Raw genomic sequence first — 19,337 nt, forward strand, 5'->3', positions numbered from 1 at the left:
CTAGAAACCAATTTCGAAAGAAAATTCAAGGGCTGTAACTTTTGAACTAGTAGCCCAATCTTGGAACTGTTTGAAATTATGGATTCTACAGGCCACATTCTATAAGAAAAAATTGTTTCCGGGTCGATCTGAGACAATTTTTTTTTCGGGGCTCAAAAAAAGGCAGTGTATAACCAGGGGCGCACTGGTCCGGGGGGGTGGGTGGCGATTGCCACCTGGCCTGTAGATCATAATGGCCCGTTGGAAATTTGTAAGTATGTGCTGTATTTAGTTTCTTGCACTATTAATAAATTATTAACATGATTCTCTAATTGGGGTTGATGTTAGGTTGTTAAAAAATTCTGTTTTAATTGAAGTGTTTTACAATGAATTTATCATTTTTTGTCGTAGTATTTTGAAAGTGCTGAAATAAAATGATAGGCGACGCACCTCGTGTGGATTGTATATTTTGTTACTTTTAATTATCAGCTGCAATTAAAAAAAAAACTGTATGGTAATTGATTTTCGAGAAAGGAGTACGTTAAAATGTTTTTGTGGTGCACCTCAGAACTAACTACTACACTAATACTTTAATGGCCCGTAACCTATGCAATTCCACCTGGCCCGCAGTTACCCAGTCCGCCCCTGGTTTAGGGGATATAGAATACCCTCCCCCCTACACAAAGGTTTTATAACAGTTGCAGGGAAATTTGTTTTCTTTTCCTGATACCTCCTAGATCCCTGGTTTGATTTTGTTCATCCTTAACACTATGTTTTTTGAAAAGGGTCGAGGAAAGAGTCCTTAGGGCTGAACGTTTTGAGGTAGAAATCTTAAAAATATTTTTGTTCAATGGGAAAATTAGTTTAATAAAATTATCTATAACAGTTTCCGAAAATCGGGCGACGGTCGTTGTGAAAGACCCTGTATATTATTATTTATTACCTACATATTTCAATGGAACATGAACAAAGTTACCTCATGTCTGCACCTTAAATTTTTTAATTTTAATCTAGCGTATCATGAGCATGTTCAAACAATCATTTTTAGACGCGAAAGCTTGGAAAAATTGATTTGATTCATTTTAGTCTATGCAAATATTTTAAAAAACAAAAAACGCCCAAATTTTTCCAAGCTTCCCGATTAAGAAAACTGACTGTCATGGCACACTAAATTAAGATTTCGAAATTTAAATATTTTTAGATTAAAACGTCAGAAGTGGACATGAGAGTACTATCGAAACATGTAATACACAGAGGGTCCCATTTAAAATTCAAACATTGTTATCATTTCGGGTGCAACTAGGAATCTCAAAAATTGTTGAATACGGATTTGAATTCATATCTATAATAATTTTGTTCAGCATAGAAAAATGTACGCATGTGCCGCTTCAGAGCGAACGTGAACAAAGATATGTCTGGCGATAACAAGAGCGGGTTGCCCGATTAAAAACTAGTACAAACTGTGAAATGTGGGAAGAATGCTCTTGTAAAGTTCTCGAGAATTTATGGTAAATATTCGCCTAAATTTCCGATGTGCGAATATTCCCGAATATCTCCACAAATATTGCAAAATTGGCTTGGAAATATTCGCGCCCCACACCACTAATTGTGATAGACAGAGAAGATCAACAGACCTGGACGGATTATCGCTTAGTTGACTGCCGTGCCACAGGCGGAGCTCGCATAGAAACCTATTAAAATAAGTAAAAGAAAAACTTAAGATTTTCCCTCGGATTTTCCCTATCCTTTGGTAAAAACGAAATTAAACTATCTTTATTACAGGCTACTCGAACCCTGTATTATGTGTAAACTCAATGAGATTTGACAACGTTGATTTATTTTTGAGGTCTAAGCTTCTGGGGATCCGCCCTGCTTGGCTGGAAACTAATTTTTGACATAATTTTGGTTTTTAAAAACCAAGGGTGCCTTCGAAATGTTCAACAAAAATTGCGGAACTATTAATGATAATTGATATACCTACTATATATAGCACAACCGACGCGTCCGCCATTTTGGAGCCTACTGACAATTGACGCTTGCCAAACGTTTCATGTCCTGCATGTATTGTCTTATTGTTTAAAGAAAAACCATTGATTTTTTAACGTTTATAAGTACATGACCTTACAGTTTTTTGTGCAGATTTCGATTGGTCTTGGTAGAGGTTGATGGGAGAGGTCCCCAATATTTTCAAAATTGTTCTTTGACTACATTTTCTGATCTTTTTCTAACTTCACTGCGCCCCCAAAAATTTCTATGTCACTTTTCTAATCTCTAGATCCTGGAAAGCACCTGAAAGAGTCTGGCAAGTATCAGAAAGCTTTCAAGATCCTTCTGGGTGCCTTTCAGAGCCCTTTTTAATTTCAGAGCTGTTTAAAAGTAGGCATAAGCATAAACAGATTCACATTTAATGTTGAATGGCTTAAACTTTAAGAAAAAAACTACTGTAGTAAGCTAGTAAAAAGGCATATCCCCCTCACTGGCTCATTTCCCTTACAATTTGGGAAAAACACAGGGTTTAGGGGAATAGGTCATTAACAAATAGGTGTACAGTCAGAATGTACTTAGATACAGAGTTTAAACTTTAACATTTAGAGCCCAAATTCGAGCTTAGAGTATCCTACATGCCACCCTTCTGCCCCTTCGTAATCACCTACTTGTACAACCGGAAAAATGTGAACACAATCTAAGCCTTGAATTTGGTGCGGTTCGATTCTGTGCGGGCAATTGAGCTTTGGCAAGACCGCGACGATCTTTTCAGTTAAAGCTCTAAAACATAAGCGGTGTAGGTATAAATTTTGATAAGGATTGAAAGTTACATTTTTTGTCCAATCGTGGAATTCTCTTGGAATAACAGATCGACATCTACATCAATACTGCACGATTCGATACACCAAGTCATTCCGCCGATTATCTTATCGAAAGGTGAAAGGCCCTTAATTCGTGCCCGAAAGTATCCGGCAGCTACCAATAGATCGAGTATCTCCTGAAGCTTAACCGACTGCTCCTCGTCTTCGCGTACTTCGACCTAAAATCGAGTGGCGAGTTAAAAGAAATTGCGGTAAAACAAGCGAAGAATCTACTTCCACTTCGTTTCCATCGCCCGCTTGTCTGACGGAGGGTTTTTTAACGTTACGAAATTTTTGATGGATATCGGGATTAACTGTGGCCATGGTTGGGGAGATTTTCGCTGGAATTCTACATAATTTCTGAAAAGTTTTAAATACCTAACCGTAAAAGATGTGAAACAAGTCAAAAGGGGGTGGACATTGAACTTTTGACGATAAGAGCAGGTTTGCCAACTTGATATCATCAATCCACTGCAACAAGATCATAGAGCGACAGAAGTAGCAAAGTTGTTTCAAAGTTTGCAGTACAGCATATTGGTGGCGTGGCAGTCGTTTTTATGAATCCGAACCCTATTCACTTTTTTCCACTGATTAGCGTCACAAAAATCCTTTTGTTAAAATACTTCTTTTAATCATAAGCCCCTATTTAATATCTTTTTTTTCTTTCAGAACGCAAAAAAGGGATATGGAGCTCGCGTTCGATCCCCTTGCTAATGCGTGTTACGAATTTAAACTAAGTTATTAGAAACTCTGAATATGAATATTGCATTATTTTATTGTAATTTATTGTAATGAAACATAATGTTTTCCAGAATCGTTTTTATTTTTTACTGAAGTTATTTGAAAAGACATTTCAAAATAAATAACACATTATTATGGGCACTTTTTTCCCTCCACAAGATGCTAGTTTTAAATTTTAAGTTTCGTCTCCGGTTAATCAGCAACTTTGTTTTTTCTTATGGAAGTCATTTTTACTTTTTGTGTCATATTTGATAGATTTAGATTTCAAAAATGTAAATATCACTATTTTTTAAATATTGTTAAAATATCTTCTTTTTTGCCTGGGCAATTGTCTTGAGTAGTGTATGTTCGTAGTTTCTTGCGTTTTTACGAATTAATAGCGCCATTTCTTATTAAAAAATAATGATATTCACATTTTTGAAATTAGAAAAAAATGCTCTACAGTACGAATAATAAATGGTTTTGGATATAGGGATGATTGCCGAATGACTTTTATTGACCTAAAAATATTAACCTTACCAGATAGAATGATCTATTCGAAAGATAATCTTCATCAATTTAAATTGCAAAGTGATATAGGTACATCATCATTTCCCAAGATCCCGAACTAACATAAGGCCAAATTATTACCGTTTAGCCAAGACGCAAAATGGACTAGTGTATGTACGTCTCCCAAAAACTTCATCTTCCAACGCAAATAAAAGAGTTGACTAGACTACAACTAAAAAAGAAATTAAAAGAAATACTATTTAAAAAAGCATATTACGCTATTGAAGAATTCAAATATATATCTAGTCTCATATAAAACCTGTAAATTTATTTTATTTTATGTACACTTTATTTATTCCACTAAATGGTAACTCGTGCCTTGATGCTTATCAGTTTTGTATGTTCGTCCCATCATATGTCGTTTGTTTTTTATTACATCCTTGTGTCACATATACGATAAGTACAAGCGTAAGCTAAATTATTATTATTAATTTATCTAATCAAAATTTTAATGTGTACCTAGTGTGCGTCCATAGTTCGCATACGTTTTTAAACTATTTTTATTTATATTTATTGAAAATTTGTAGTTTATATCTCGAATTTTGCTTTTTCTATATTTACGTTATTTACATTGTACATTATTGACATGTCAAAGCCACATTTGGTAATTCTGACAATAAATGATTTGATTTGACACGTCAGTCCGTTCTTTTTTTTTAAATTTTAATCAATTGTCACCTTTTGGTAGTTAAGCGTTATTAAAGGTAATTACATTGGGGTAAAAATAAGACGAGTGCAAAAATCACTATGTAATTACTTAGCACAATAAAATGAATGAATAATGACCCCCTACTTTAAAAAAATACTCGCTTTAAAGCACCAAGAATCCGAATCAAGAACAAGGGCAAAATTGGGTGTGCGCTAATTTGTGAAAGTAACAAAAAACTGTTAGTATTTGACGTTGTTCCATATTATGACTAAACTCCTACGCGATCAAAAATGGTTTGCCGTGGAGTCGCAACTTTGGAATGTTTGTTTACGTGGGCAATCATACTTGAACATAGATCATATAGAAAAGGGGGTAGAAGAAACGAAGAAAAGCAGACAAGAAGTATTGCACGAAGTAGGAAAGAGAGAGAACAGAATGAAGATTATAGGAAAACGGAAAATAAAGAAACAGGAAGCCAACACAGAAAGGGAGGTGAAGATGAAGCTAGGATGGACATGAGGAATTTTTAGTTTGTGCAGTAGGTAGGTATTATTACGCATTTATTGTTTTACCAAAAAAGCGTCAAATTTAATAATAGATTACATTCTTTGTACATAAGAGAAAAATGAAACCCGACGAACTCCAACATGCATCCTCTTTTGGACGTCCGCTTATATTGCCATTGATTAGTCGCCTCTTACGACATGCAGTGTCCCTGCAGTAGGAATATTCTACCCCGTTCCTACACGGGGATGACAAAGTCAGTAATAACCAACATGCAGTTCCTCGACACGCACAAGTGTAGAAAATAGTTATTTATTATGCAAGACGAGATAAGGATGTTTTTACGAGATGTTAGTTTCCCTTTATCGTCGTGTATAATACAAAATACTTTATTTTATAGCACAAGCCATACAGGGTGGTGACTTGCGTAACGCATCATAGGGATTTCAATGTAAAATTCATGACATGCGATTATTGGCTCCCCAAATTATTTTAGAGCAAAAATGTATTGTTTTTTTGTAGAAAAAAATTTTTACGTCAATCAACCGTATTTTTTTGCATAATAAAGACGGAAAATTGGAAAAATAAAACCCCCATCTTTTTCAATAATCTGTGACGCCATGGAATTTTATAATACAAAAACTACGCCAATATCAGACATGCCATGGAATGTCTGCTATAAAACAAATCAAATTCTATCAAAAAGTGTTCTATTTGGAACAGCGAATTCAATATAAAGAAAGACCAAATTACTAAAAACGGTTTCCTAATATAACAATTTACAGTAACTGTTCGAATAAGTCACCATTAACTGCAAGGCAGTAACCAAGTCAATCATAAAATCCATTTAGATCTGCTGCTAATTGATAACTGGATATCTTTTTGTTTTAGAATATTCCATGGCATCGCAGATTATTGAAAAAGATGCGGGTTTTATTTTTCCAATTTTCCGTCTTTATTATGCAAAAAATTGAAAACTAATACGGTTGATTGACGTAAAAAAATTTTTTCTACAAAAAACCTTAATACATTTTTGCTCTAAAATAATTTAGGGAGCCAATAATCGCATGTTATGAATTTTATATTGAAATCCCTATGATGCGTTACGCAAGTCACCACCCTGTATAAATCATTATAAAACTTCTGAAAATTTTGAATTTAATCGAGACGTAAAAAATAACAAGCTTTAGGTTACCCCGCCGTTTCTATGGAAATAATATTGTTTTCGGTACTGACTGACTTCATTTTAAAAAATATTCTACAAGTTTTTCTTGAAAAATGCATAGTTTTGCCATTATTTGACTGTGAAACTTGACTTCGGTCGTGAATAACTGGAGTATTAACTTTCCAAAAAAAATTGTCACCCCGCGTTGGGGTGACAACCGCCCCCAGGGTGAAAGCGCCCTTTGGCACGATATAGATTTTGATCCTTAGGCTATTTCTTCAAAATTTCAAGTTAATCGATCCATATTGGAAAAATTGCCGGGCAGCGTATTGGCATTCTGTACTATTATTCAGAGCAGCTCTGGTCTGATTCGCAGTATACTATGGCTTCACATTATGCGCAATTTGATAATACATTATATACTGCGATTCAGATCACCGATATGGTTTAGAGTTCTGAAACACTGTATATAATGGGTTTCTATAAAACACATCATACACTTACAAAAAGTGTGTTTTTATTGTTCCCTTTGCAAGAAAAAAGCATATTTTTTGTTGTTTGTGTGTAATCAAGGTTCTCAAACTGCACTAAAATGATCTATAAAGAGGCATTGGTTGAAATGTGCCACGAGAATAAGTTTTCAATGATCGTATATATTTGGAACTAGTAGAACATGGATTTAAAGCGAAATTTAAAAAAGCGGTTGAAGATATTAACAGTGTTTGGTGCGACAAGTGCTTAGCTGATTTTAGTAATAAAACAAACACGACACCGAGCACTAAACCATATCGGCGCTCTGAATCGCAGTATATAATGTATTATCAAATTGCGCATAACGTGAAGCCATAGTATACTGCGAATCAGACCAGAGCTGCTCTGAATAATAGTACAGAATGCCAATACGCTGCCGGGCAAAACCTTCGTTTCCTGTACTTACTATTGGTTTTTAAGGTATTTGAAGGATAGAAGGCGGTTGTTAGGGGAAACGCCAGTTGTTGTTTTGCTAACGAATAAATAAGTTATAAAAAAGATCCGTATTATATTTTATTACTACAGTAACAATAAGTACTTTTATTACCTATGTATAAAGGACGATGGAAGAGGATAACTACAGGATTATTTCAGGCATACCAAATAATTTTCACTCAAAAATTACTTTTGGAGATATTGTCACTTCTCAATATAATAAAATATATAATCACTTTTATAGTACAAAAAGTTATAAATACATATCCTAGAGGTGTTTTATTAACAATTTACGCTAAGTACATTTCGCAAAAATGTACTTCAAAACATATCACCGCAACGTTCTCCATGCCTTGCGCTGCAATCAAAAACGTCATTAAATTCAGGTAGAAGTTGCCAGGCGGTCTTCAACCTAAAAGATATAATAGCATTTGTAACAGTGGTCTGTAAAATACATACAAGGACTTTTTCGATAATGCGTATTTAACAACATTATCATATAAATCTTGTTCCTTTGTCAAAATGGAGCATTGACTCTCAGCGTAGCTGAGGAAAAATAAATTCGACTCCTCTAATTTTTCCAAAGAAGGCTGATGTAGATGTACAGAATCTCGTAATGCCGCGTTTAACGCCTTTAAGACTTTTTAATTAGGGCCAAGTTTTTGGAATTTTCTTTACGTACCTGATGGGCCACGCTCACAGCAAACAGGTGCTTTAATGTAGATATTGTTAGTTCGCTACTAAATTTAGGGGCCAAATTATTATTTTCGATGAAATCCAGTATGCAGCTTCTGGTACTGCCGATTGCCTCATACGATTCGTTTACAGTCAGGTGAAATGGGGATAGCAGTTTAAAGTCCGCCGTCCACTGGCTGTCAAATGGTAACACGCTCGATGTTACCGCCTCGGCTATTTCTACTCCAAGTCGACCGTATAAAATTGAGCTGTCAATTATTCAAATCATTAGAATAATTAGAAAGTGTGTGCGAGGGGGCACATTTTTAAAAATAGATTATCAATAAGATTTTTCACAACCAATCCAAATCTTTCCCTAAAGTCAAAAATTCTACCCCCTCCATGCTTTCTACAACTCTTTTCGAGCATTACTCACCTGGGAAAGTCGCTTTCAAATTGAGGCGCTGTTAATACTGAACGTGGAACAAGAATTGTGTTTGATGAGGCGATGTAGCTGATTCGAGTCGGATTGTTTATTGTATGTGAAATGATATTGTCATAAGGACGGGAACCAGTCAGCAACCTTTCTTCCGCTCGCCTTTTGAAAAATAAACTATTTTTTATACTATCGAACAGACTTGCCTTCAATATCATTAATTTGCTGTAATAGTCCTTAACATAGCTGGCATTTCTGGTAACACTTGGAAGTCCGATTTGAATTTGTAATCTACTTAACTGTAAAAATCCACAATCTTTAAGCGGGGGTAAATTGTTTCGCCTCTTACCTTATTAGAAAGATACTTGTGGAGAGGAGAAGAGATGTGTAACTTTAAGAGGCGCTGTTCCACAGATTTTTTAATTTCGTCAAACATTCGACTAGTAACTCCCAAACTGATGTTCGTAATTGGATGTTTCGATTCCATTCCTGCCTCAATGGCTAAACCCATAACGTCTCGAACCAAGTTAACGCATTTCTCCCATCGCGGAAGCGCTCGTTGGTAGCCTAAAAACTAATTGTTAATCTTTATTCTACCTACTGTCGGATTACCGTAAACTTCGCCGTTAAAAAGATTTAAAGTTGAGGTAAATTCGTTCGATAAATATGGCAAATACTCCCTTACCAAGGTCCATATCAGGTAACTATTTAAAGTCGCCTTATCCGTGGTTGATGCTATATGAGAAACTTCAGTCAGATAATGGATCGAGGTTACAATCACTTCGGTTTCTTCACTAATATTACATTCGGGATACATTGCAGATAAAATATCCAGTAGAGGAAGCTGAAAGCAACTGGTTAGTGATAACCACGATTGTCAATGGAGCGACATACACTAGAAACTGTAATTTTTAATTCGGAAAGTTTAATGGGATTGTAGGTATTTACGGGGTTGATAGATTCGTAGATGTGCGGCGTGATTTCGGCGATGCGTTTTTCGTACGAGAACATATCTTCTCCGAATTTTTGAGCATTTGTTCGTGTAAATTGACTAAATAATATCACTACGTCTCGTATAAGTTGCTTGTATGCTCCTTGTATCTGCAACAGAAGATTAGTAAAGATGCGATGTGCTCGAATATAGAAAAGGGGAAAACTCTAGTCTATACCATTTTGAGCAGTGGTCATCGCCACCCCAACTTATACCTTGATCACTTTTCGAAGTATTAATGCAGTGTGGCGTTGCGGATTTTATGGGTGAACTGGAGTAGTGAACAGGTACCTAGTAGTAGTACTATAGTAGTACAAGTAAGTGGAAAACAGTACGCCAAGTTGTGTCGTTTCCTTTTCGCTGAACAAGTGGGTAGCGAACGGGGCTTAATGAAGCCAAAGAAAATAACAAACAAAGCTATCCGTACTTGAACTGCAAAATGTACCTAAAGGAGATCAAATTTAATGATGAATTGCAAATCTGCTCGTGCGGTCATGCAATTTGTTAAGAAGAACCATTGATGATTTACAAGAATGAATATTTCTATGCTACGACTATCTTCCCCTGAGGAACGTACTACTCATGGTGTAATAAAAAGTACCACTTAGTGGTGTGAGTTCTCTGTGACAGTGAGGAGGGCTGTATTTCATGGACGAAGTGCGCGAAACAAAATTAACAACATTCTACTAATAAATGTAGAGTGTAGAAATTATAACTGGCCGATTTAGACCATGATTTGTGAGTTTTAAGTCAGAAACTTCTGGCGTCTCTAAAATTTCTTTGTAGTTTCCAAGAATTGCCCTTAATCCTGCGGGGTATAGACAAGCTAACAAAAAACATTACCACTAAAACGTACTATAGAAACTTGACTTGTCTTAGATCAGATGAAAAATATCAATTTCTGAAAGATATCATTAGGTGGCCGAAGTAAGAGACAATAGACTAGAAGAATAAAGAATTGTATTTGATAAACAAAAGTTGCATGGGTTGAACCGGAAATGATGACGGAAGTTTCAATGCGGATCGTAATGTTACAAATAAAATTATATTTCAGAAATTGTTCACATCTCGCCAATTAAAAGAGATATTGAGGTGAGCCTCTTATCTCGAACGCACTGTATATATGTTCCTCGACAATTCAATTGCGTGATCAATTTCTCTAGAACTTTCTCCACTTCACCCTTGATTCATACAAAATTTCCAATTCATTTACTTTTAATTTTCTACGCGTACTTTTACAGTTTTGTAAGTCTGAAAAACAAGGTAACGTGAACGATTTTCTGACCAACGTTAATATACGGTAAAGTAACACAATTAAAATGCAAATTAGATACGTAATCAAAAACGATATAAACTGATGGGGAAGAAAATTCAGAATTCCAGATTCTACAGGAAAGGCAAACGACATGCAACTTAGTTATTTTCTCATCGACAGAAATTTAATTAGAAGAGAAAGATCGACTCGACTGTGGATTAGGTGTAGGTAGAATTTCTGCCGAGATTAACCCCTGAAATTAGTACCGAATCATAACCTTCCTTTTTACCAAAATTCTTATTAATTTTGGTGCGTATAGAATCCAAAACAATTCGTACTTTTTCGATTAGATTTTTGAATCAAAAGTTATAGACTAGAAACCAATTTCGAAAGAAAATTCAAAGGGCTGTAACTTTTGAAATAGTAACCCAATCCTGGAACTGTTGGAAATTATGGATTCTACAGGCCACATTCTATAAGAAATTTTTTTTTCTGGGTCGATCTGAGACAATTTTTTTTGCGGGCTTCAAAAAAAGGCAGTGTATAACCTTCCTTTTTTACCAAAAATCGACTACACCAAAATTTCTCGGGAAAACACTTTTTCTTATTAATTTTGGTGCGTAGAATCCAAAACAATTCGTACTTTTCGATCAGACTTCTCAATCAAAAGTTATAGACTAGAAACCAATTTCGAAAAAAAATTCAAAGGGCTGTAACTTTTGAACTAGTAGCCCAATCTTGGAACTGTTTGAAATTGGGGATTCTACAGGCCACATTCTATAAGAAAATTTTTTCCGGGTCGATCCGAGACAATTTTTTTTCGGGGCTCAAAAAAAGGCAGTGACTACACCAAAATTTCTCGGGAAAACACTTTTTCTTATTAATTTTGGTGCGTAGAATCCAAAACAATTCGTACCTTTTCGATCAGACTTCTCAATCAAAAGTTATAGACTAGAAACCAATTTCGAAAAAAAATTCAAAGGGCTGTAACTTTTGAACTAGTAGCCCAATCTTGGAACTGTTTGAAATTGGGGATTCTACAGGCCACATTCTATAAGAAAATTTTTTCCGGGTCGATCCGAGACAATTTTTTTTCGGGGCTCAAAAAAAGGCAGTGTATAATCCGAATCGACACGTTTTAGGGGGAACAATTTGTTTTCTTACATAGAAGTTACCACCTTTAGAATATTTTCTTCAAAACTCTCTTTTGGTTCCCTAAAATTTTCTCATTTGATCGCGCGTTTCCCTTGATTTTGTCAAAATGTCATATTTCCCGAGAATTTCTTCCTTCCCCAAAATGTCCTTATATTTTCTCCAAAATGTATTTATAGTTCTCTAGAATTTCATTTAATTTCGCTGAATATAATTTCTCAGTTATAGGTACTTCATTAACCACACGTCGCTTCTCGGCCTATGGCTAAGATCAAAGTGTAGTAAAGTGTAGTTCCTGAAGTATCTGGGTATCGAATAAATACAGGTAGGTACTCATAATTTCCACAAACTTTCTATTATTCCCGTTAAACTTTCCTTGAAAATAATCGTTTATTTTTATATCCTCCAGAAATTCATACATTTGGCCAGAATTACCTAACCAAAATGCCATTATATTTCTGCAGAATTCCTTTATTTCTATTATTCCTCACAGTTTCCGCACACTCTTTTCTTTCTATTCTTTCACCAAGAGTAGGACGCACTTTTTCAATTTTGCGTTGCTTTTAAACATAGACCAAGCTTTTCGGGGCACTAATTTCAATTTTTAATTTCCTTAAAGTTTCTTGAATTACTGTTTTTGAGTTTATAAAATAGATGTACGGATTCGTAATTCTTTTCTCTACAAAAAACCTGAATAGACTTTATTTCTAAAATAATTAGGGAAGTCAATAATCAGAAATGAAAAAAATACTAATTCGTAGGGTGCATTGTTCAAGTCACCACCCGGTATACCGACAAGATTTTGCAATTTCCCAATTATTTCCTTATTCATTTTTGCATTTCAGACTCTTATGGAACAAAAATTTCCTTCTTTACCAAAAATTGTCATATTTTCATTTATTCGTGTTTCTTGCATTGCTTAGTTCATTAATTTTGTCCCACAACTTTAAGGGGATAAAGAGGTGCGTTTCTCGAAATGTAGGATATAAGTAAGAAATGGAACATAAAAATCGGTTTTCACACCGACTTTGCCGTACGGAACCCAGGATCGGATGTCTCTAACCATCAAAAAATTAATAAGTAAGCAGCAATTTACTATAAACGGTTTACTCCCCTGAAAAGTAGGTATATATGAGCACCATGAGTAAAGAAATCTATAAACGATTCCACAAAATGTCCCTATACTACGCCAGGGATTTTTTATCGTATTCACTCAAAATGTCGTTGTATTTCTCAATTCCCCGAAATTTCCTCATATTTTCCGTAAGATGTCTTTCCTTAATCTTTCCGGAGATTTCTGTTATAGCTTAAAAATTCCCAAACAAGAATTGCATTAAGAAATTTTTTTAAAACTTATCTTTTGTTTTCCCATAATTTCGGTCTTTTCTCCCTATTTGTTTCTGTATACAGAGTGGCCATTTTAAAACGAGACAGAGTCTACTTTGGGACCTCAAAACATTTACGAAAAAATCCTCAGACCCTCAATTTTTGATTCAAGAGAGAATCTTTTTCTTTGCTAGTTTGGCTCCTCTGAGGACAAAGCCATAGCGGGGGTGACAAGCTCTCTCAAAATTTTAAATCAAAGTGCTACCTTATTTTGAAGGTATTTTTATGTGGATTATACCTAACCCTTAAGTTTTACATCGCTACTAATTTGCCTAGCCGATACAGGGGTCAATAAAAGTTACAAAAACGTATCAACATTTTCTTATAAAAAAAATGCTTGTAAATGAATTAGTTAAACAACATACAGCAATAAATACAAAAAATGTTCTCATACATTCTGAACCGTACTTTTTGTGGTTGTTTTTTTTCTTTTTAATACTGGTAGGTACCTATGCCAATTCTGCAACGGAAATCTTGCTTATTGTTGAGAGCTATAGCAGCATTTTGAAGTTTTATATGTCAATTACTGTTGTCAAATCATAATAGTGACAAATAGCGGTTTATAGTATTTTACATTATTAGCTAGGTAAGTGAGTTTTTACTGGCGATAGGAGAAGTTGACTGGCGAGCCGTTAGGCGAGCCTGTCATCTCCTAGAGCCAGTAAAAACTATTACCTGGCGTATAATGTACAATATTTTATTTGTTACTCATTTGTAAACAATAGTAAACGTAAATAATCAGTTCTTAAATTGATCTCGAAGAAATGTCTAAAATATCATGTTATCCATGTAACAGAGACTTCGCATTAATTCTGGCCAATGAAATTACTAGATTACTAACTTGTAAAATTTTTACAGGTCAGCTGTCAGTTTTACAAGTCAGTAGCGTTTAAACATGACGTTTACCCGTTTGTGTTTTGTCTTGTTAATCAACGTTTACAACTGAGTAACAAATAAAAGTTATTTAGTTGCAAAACCTGTACATTGAACAGTGATGATGGTTTATTCACTTGCTGAAAGAGTTGAAATAATTTCTCTTTCTTTTGCGAACAATGAAAATGCTAATAGAATTGCCTAGTTCGTTACAACACCAGAATCGACAGGTCGATCGTAAGTATATTTCGGAATTGGTTCAAACATTTAGGGAAACTGGGTCTGTGGCTAATAAAAACTTGAAATGGATTTAAAATTTTGGGGGCGCTTGTCACCCCCGCTAGGGCTTTGCCATCAGTAGGGCGAAACTAGTAAAAAAAAATGGAATATCTGCACCATGTATACAGTGTGTCCTATTTTGGTTGAGACTGCAGGGTATTTCAGATGTTTTTATAGACAGAGAATTGCGGTTTTCGCGCCCTGTGCCACTTTTAATACCACAAACAGAATCAGTCTACTTTGATTCTAAAATTAAGGGTGTAAAGTTTGACTTTTGGAATGCTGTTGAAGGCAAGGAAGAAGATGCAAAGAAACTTGTTGCAGCCAGATCTAAGCTGATTTAATTGCTTCATTCGTCATTATGCGCCTACATTCGTCACGGGGAAAGTAAATACTTACGTAGGAATATATGTCGAAGATATTTTCATTTTTACAAACAACATGGTTTACAAGTTACAACCCAAGGAACCAAGTAAAGTAGATTATATCCGTGGGGTGAAGTTACGCGTGATAGAGTAGCTGGGAAGTGATGGATTGATCAAGAGAGTTACCTTTGAGAAATTTTGAAGATGTTCTACATGGATGAATGATGTAAGAGTGTTCCTATGGATGCCTATCAAAAATTGTCTAAGGCGTTTTCACCATCTACCGACGAAGAAATGAATGAGATGAAGGAATGACCTTATCAAGAGGCAAATGTAGCACAAATCAGCAGACTTGATATTTCTAATGAAATTGGAGCTTTGTCAAAGTTCAACAGAAATCCAGGAAATCAAAGGAACTTAACCCTTTAAGTTAGAATTCAAGAGAAATGATGAAGACCGGAAAGCTTGATTGGACCAACGATTTGGATAATCGACGGTCAACTACTGGTCACTGTTTGATTTATCAAAATGGAAGTATCTCATGGAATCCCAAGAGACAGGCAACCGTAGCCCTATCAACTACGAGGCTGAGTATATGTCACTCTCCACCACTTGCCAAGAAATTGTTTGGTTAATGAAATTGTCATCGGAAATTTGTGTGGCAGAAGAAAAACCTTGGAATTTGTACTCTGATAACAAAAGTGCCTTAGATTTGGAACACAACAATATGTATCATACACGGTCAAAGCATATTGATATTCGCCACCACTTTCTGAGAGAGCTTATAGAGAAGAACTGTCTGAAAGTCAATTATATTAGTTAGTAGTGAAGATAATGTTGCGTTTTGGTGTCAGAAAATGGATTTCGAGTGGGGATTAATCAAATCAGATCAAGTTAGTTTCAGTTTGTCAGATGATTATTATTGTTCTTTTGGCAATAAACGTATTAATTACATTAAGATCAAGAATTAGTTTACCAAAAAATCCAACAATTGAATAAATTTAGGAACGTTTGCTTTGATAGAATAAATTAACCTATCAATGAAAGAAGATGACACATTAAACATGAAAGGGTGACATGAGTACCCACTTCATCTGTCGAAAAGTGATCATCATCGCGAATGTAAAGTATATTTGGCACACTTACAGGATCATTCTGATCAGTGTAGTAATAATACCGATCCGGTAGGCCCAATCCTGATGGTGAGATCGTAATGGAGTAGGCATCAGGAACTCGAGGGTTTCGCTGTACTGATACGCGAAAAAAGGGCGACACCCCATACTTGACGTGAAGGTTCGTTATAATCGAGTTGCGATCGAAGTCCTCCAAATTCCAGTCTTTTAATATATACCACCCACCTGCAAATAAAAAACACAATTAATCAATCTTTACCAAAAAATTATGCGGATGATACAAGGCTGCAGTAGGACGGTGAATGTTCGTCCCCATTTCTCTGCACTGAGGTAATCAATAATGGGTAATTTGTTTCGGTGGCAGTTTGCTACTTTTTGCGGTGATACTGGATTAATGTAACTAATGGGTGTTGTAGTGTAATCGTGTGAGAACCGTGATATTATGAAAACACCATTAGTAATATGTAATTAGACTTTCTATACTTAAGCCGCGAGACGTTAACAAATTTAAAGATGCATTGTTATGAGAGTCACACCCATTAAATTGCATCATTTTACCTATATATGTATTTTTTGCCTGACTGACATCTTCCATTTTCTGAAAATTAATTAAAATTTAATTTTAATTTAATAAACAGGGATCTGATGTGTGATAAATTTTGGATTTTAATCCTTTCTGACATCAATGTTACATTCTGTTTTTCGAAAAGTTGCTTCAATCGAGCCACTGTTGACTTAGCGAGGGACAATTACCCATCACTCTCTAATTAAAAACGATGGTACTAAACATTTTATTAGACCAGTTATTGACCAACTAATAATACTTTATGATTATCTAATCTAAAGAACGTTTCTCTCTATTTCTATTACTGCGTCCACAACCTACAATGCGAGAGGATCGTTTGATCTTTATAGATTGACCTTACATTACGTAACGCACATGCAGCATAATATTTAACATGCAATTGCGGAGTACATTTCAGCTTTGTACATTATGCAAATAGGCCTCAGAAGCCGGCAACAATTGCCAATAATAAACTAAACGCTTCCTTTACACGCGTTATTTATTAGCCTACATTACAACGCGAATCATCGCCTAATGATTTCTAAACAATTTAGCAACAATAAAGGATCCATCTAATACGCTTAGCGGTAACCTTTCGGAGATTTCGTAAAAATTGTTTCAGGTGCCGAGAAAATTTACTCACATCAGCCGTGAAACAATGTGCAGGTATCCGAAATTGTAGAACCGTTGGGCAATTTTTGAGGCCTCAAGTTACTATGTTAACCGTAGCTTCTTAATTAACAGGTTCGTGCAGGAGAAAGTGGAATTTATTGTAATTTGTTTGAAAGCATGCGAAATGTTGACATTTCACACAAGCATCTTCTACGCAGAAAATCTCCAGTTGTGCCATAAGATGTGTGTATTATATCTACATTTCACCGATTGAAAATTTACAAGATTTGCAAAAGCAAAAATCGCAATTTGTTGCCCATCCACACAAAATCCAACTAATTCTATTAGTAAAACCTGCCGACCATGGACAACACAGAACATCCGCAAATTGGGCGATGGCTCAACAGATAAATGATGATTTTTCGATTATTTTCTTCAGCGATGAGGCTCATTTTTGGCTCTGTGGAAACGTATAAGCAAAATTACCATATATGGGGCTCCCAAAATCCACAAAAGATTACAGAAAGGTCTTTGCACCCAGAAGAAATTATGATCTGCCGGTGTCATCGGTCCTTACTTTTTGAGAACAACCTAGAACCAGCACTTACAGTCAATTCGGACCACTATGGCCGTATGTTAACCGATTATTTTTGGGGAGAAATTGAAAATTATGATCTGGAACGTGGTTTCAGCAGAATGGGGCAACGAGTTACACAGCACTGGCAGTTAGAGCTCTATTGCAAGAGAAATTTCGAGATTGGGTGATCGGCCTCCAAAATCCTGCGATTTGACGCCTCTGGTTTTCTTTTTGTGAGGCTATGCGAAAGAGGCCAACATTCGTGATGTTATGGCAGATGTTGCGCGAAATATGCCGAAAAGATAATGAAAGGATCCAGTCCTGTAAGAAGTTCACTTGAGAACACGGTCCAAACAATAAAATGAGATTATTATTCCATCATTTTCTTAATATCTAATGTGATTTTTTTAACGTTTCTTTCGCAAGCACAAAATGGATATCCCACATTTTCTAGATAAATATTGGAGACAAAAATATGTGTCCCCTTCTTAATCTTTTTTCGCGGCATAACATATAGAAGGATAGAAGTAACAGATTTATGCGGTTTTGTGAAAATGTAATGGAATTTTTCCACAATTCCCTGAACAGGTAATTCATTTTATTTTCCCAGAAAATTCCCATTAAGGGGCATTTTAAGGTTGCCACAATGCGCAGTAACGTTTCTTTTATAGCATATGTTAAGTGACATTTTATTAGGTTTGAATGAGTAGACTAGGCTACTCTTTAACCGTAACCGTGATCACTCTCCCCGCGAGGGTAAAACAGATAATTTATGCACTCTAATGACATCTGTCATTCTTATTTCAAATGGGACGCGGAGCACGAAATAATCTGACGTTCAGAACATATGACAATGCTGTTTGTGTGGAAACGACCGCGACGGCAGAACCTAAGCTTGCTATTTTTGACGTCTACACTAAATTCAGAATTGTCAGAAGCTTTACAATTAACGGCTTCTGCTATAAAATAAAGTTTATAACCATCTAGTGAAAGTTAATTCCCCCAATGGTTAAAATATCGCTTTATCGTCTTATAAACCTAATAAATAACTAGTTTAGAGCGTAATATCACTCATTAATTTATTCATCCCTTATAGACTTTTAGATCTCATAGAATGCATTTCTTCTTTAAGTTTGAGACTGTACATTTATTAATTTCTCATTTAGTTTCCATATATACAAGATGTCCCGTAATTATTTTTGGCATTTAGACTGAAATAACGTTTTATACTGATATACCTTCAATTTCGTCAGATTTTAGATTCATCAAATTCTCCAATTTTCGCGGATTCTCCCGATTCTTTACGGGGCTTTAATTTTTAGGATTCTGTTATTTCTTTAGACGCTTCACATTTTTATGCATCTGTATTTTCCCATTTTCCGTTTCTTCAGATTCTAGAGTCCCATCGAGACCTTCAAACCTTAATGATTCTTCGGAGTCTTACGTTTCTTAGAATTGAGATGAGTGGATTGGATTTGCCTAAACAGGATGCTTAAAATTAAAGTTAGTTTTGAAAATGTAGACATTTCATTTTCTATACGGATATCTCCTTTTATTTCTCCTTTCCTCCCAAAGGATTCTACGCTGGAAAATATATCGAGCTTGTAATGGGGAAAGGGAAAGATTAAAGGACAAGAAA

General features: G+C 35.4%; 2 protein-coding genes across 2 annotated transcripts; both read right to left on the reverse strand.

Annotated features, from left to right (window-relative positions):
• Positions 1–2,069: 2,069 nt before the first annotated feature.
• On the reverse strand, positions 2,070–3,457 carry LOC116174819 (coiled-coil domain-containing protein 93-like). Its single transcript, XM_031492811.1, has 3 exons — positions 3,060–3,457; positions 2,796–3,004; positions 2,070–2,745 (listed from the first exon to the last, which is right to left on the reverse strand). Exons 1-3 carry the CDS (start codon positions 3,147–3,149, stop codon positions 2,568–2,570), a joined length of 477 nt encoding a protein of 158 aa, XP_031348671.1. The 5' UTR covers positions 3,150–3,457; the 3' UTR covers positions 2,070–2,567.
• Positions 3,458–7,585: 4,128 nt separating this feature from the next.
• LOC116173555 (protein gone early) lies at positions 7,586–18,979 on the reverse strand. Its single transcript, XM_031491079.1, has 9 exons — positions 18,937–18,979; positions 15,958–16,169; positions 9,405–9,611; positions 9,123–9,354; positions 8,860–9,077; positions 8,511–8,809; positions 8,082–8,343; positions 7,859–8,031; positions 7,586–7,811 (listed from the first exon to the last, which is right to left on the reverse strand). The coding sequence occupies exons 1-9, from the start codon at positions 18,962–18,964 to the stop codon at positions 7,721–7,723; spliced, it is 1,722 nt and encodes a 573-aa protein (XP_031346939.1). The 5' UTR covers positions 18,965–18,979; the 3' UTR covers positions 7,586–7,720.
• Between the last annotated feature and the right edge of the window lie 358 nt (positions 18,980–19,337).

Source organism: Photinus pyralis, unplaced genomic scaffold (assembly GCF_008802855.1).
Source record: "Photinus pyralis isolate 1611_PpyrPB1 unplaced genomic scaffold, Ppyr1.3 Ppyr1.4_LG6, whole genome shotgun sequence".
Classification (NCBI taxonomy): domain Eukaryota; kingdom Metazoa; phylum Arthropoda; class Insecta; order Coleoptera; family Lampyridae; genus Photinus; species Photinus pyralis.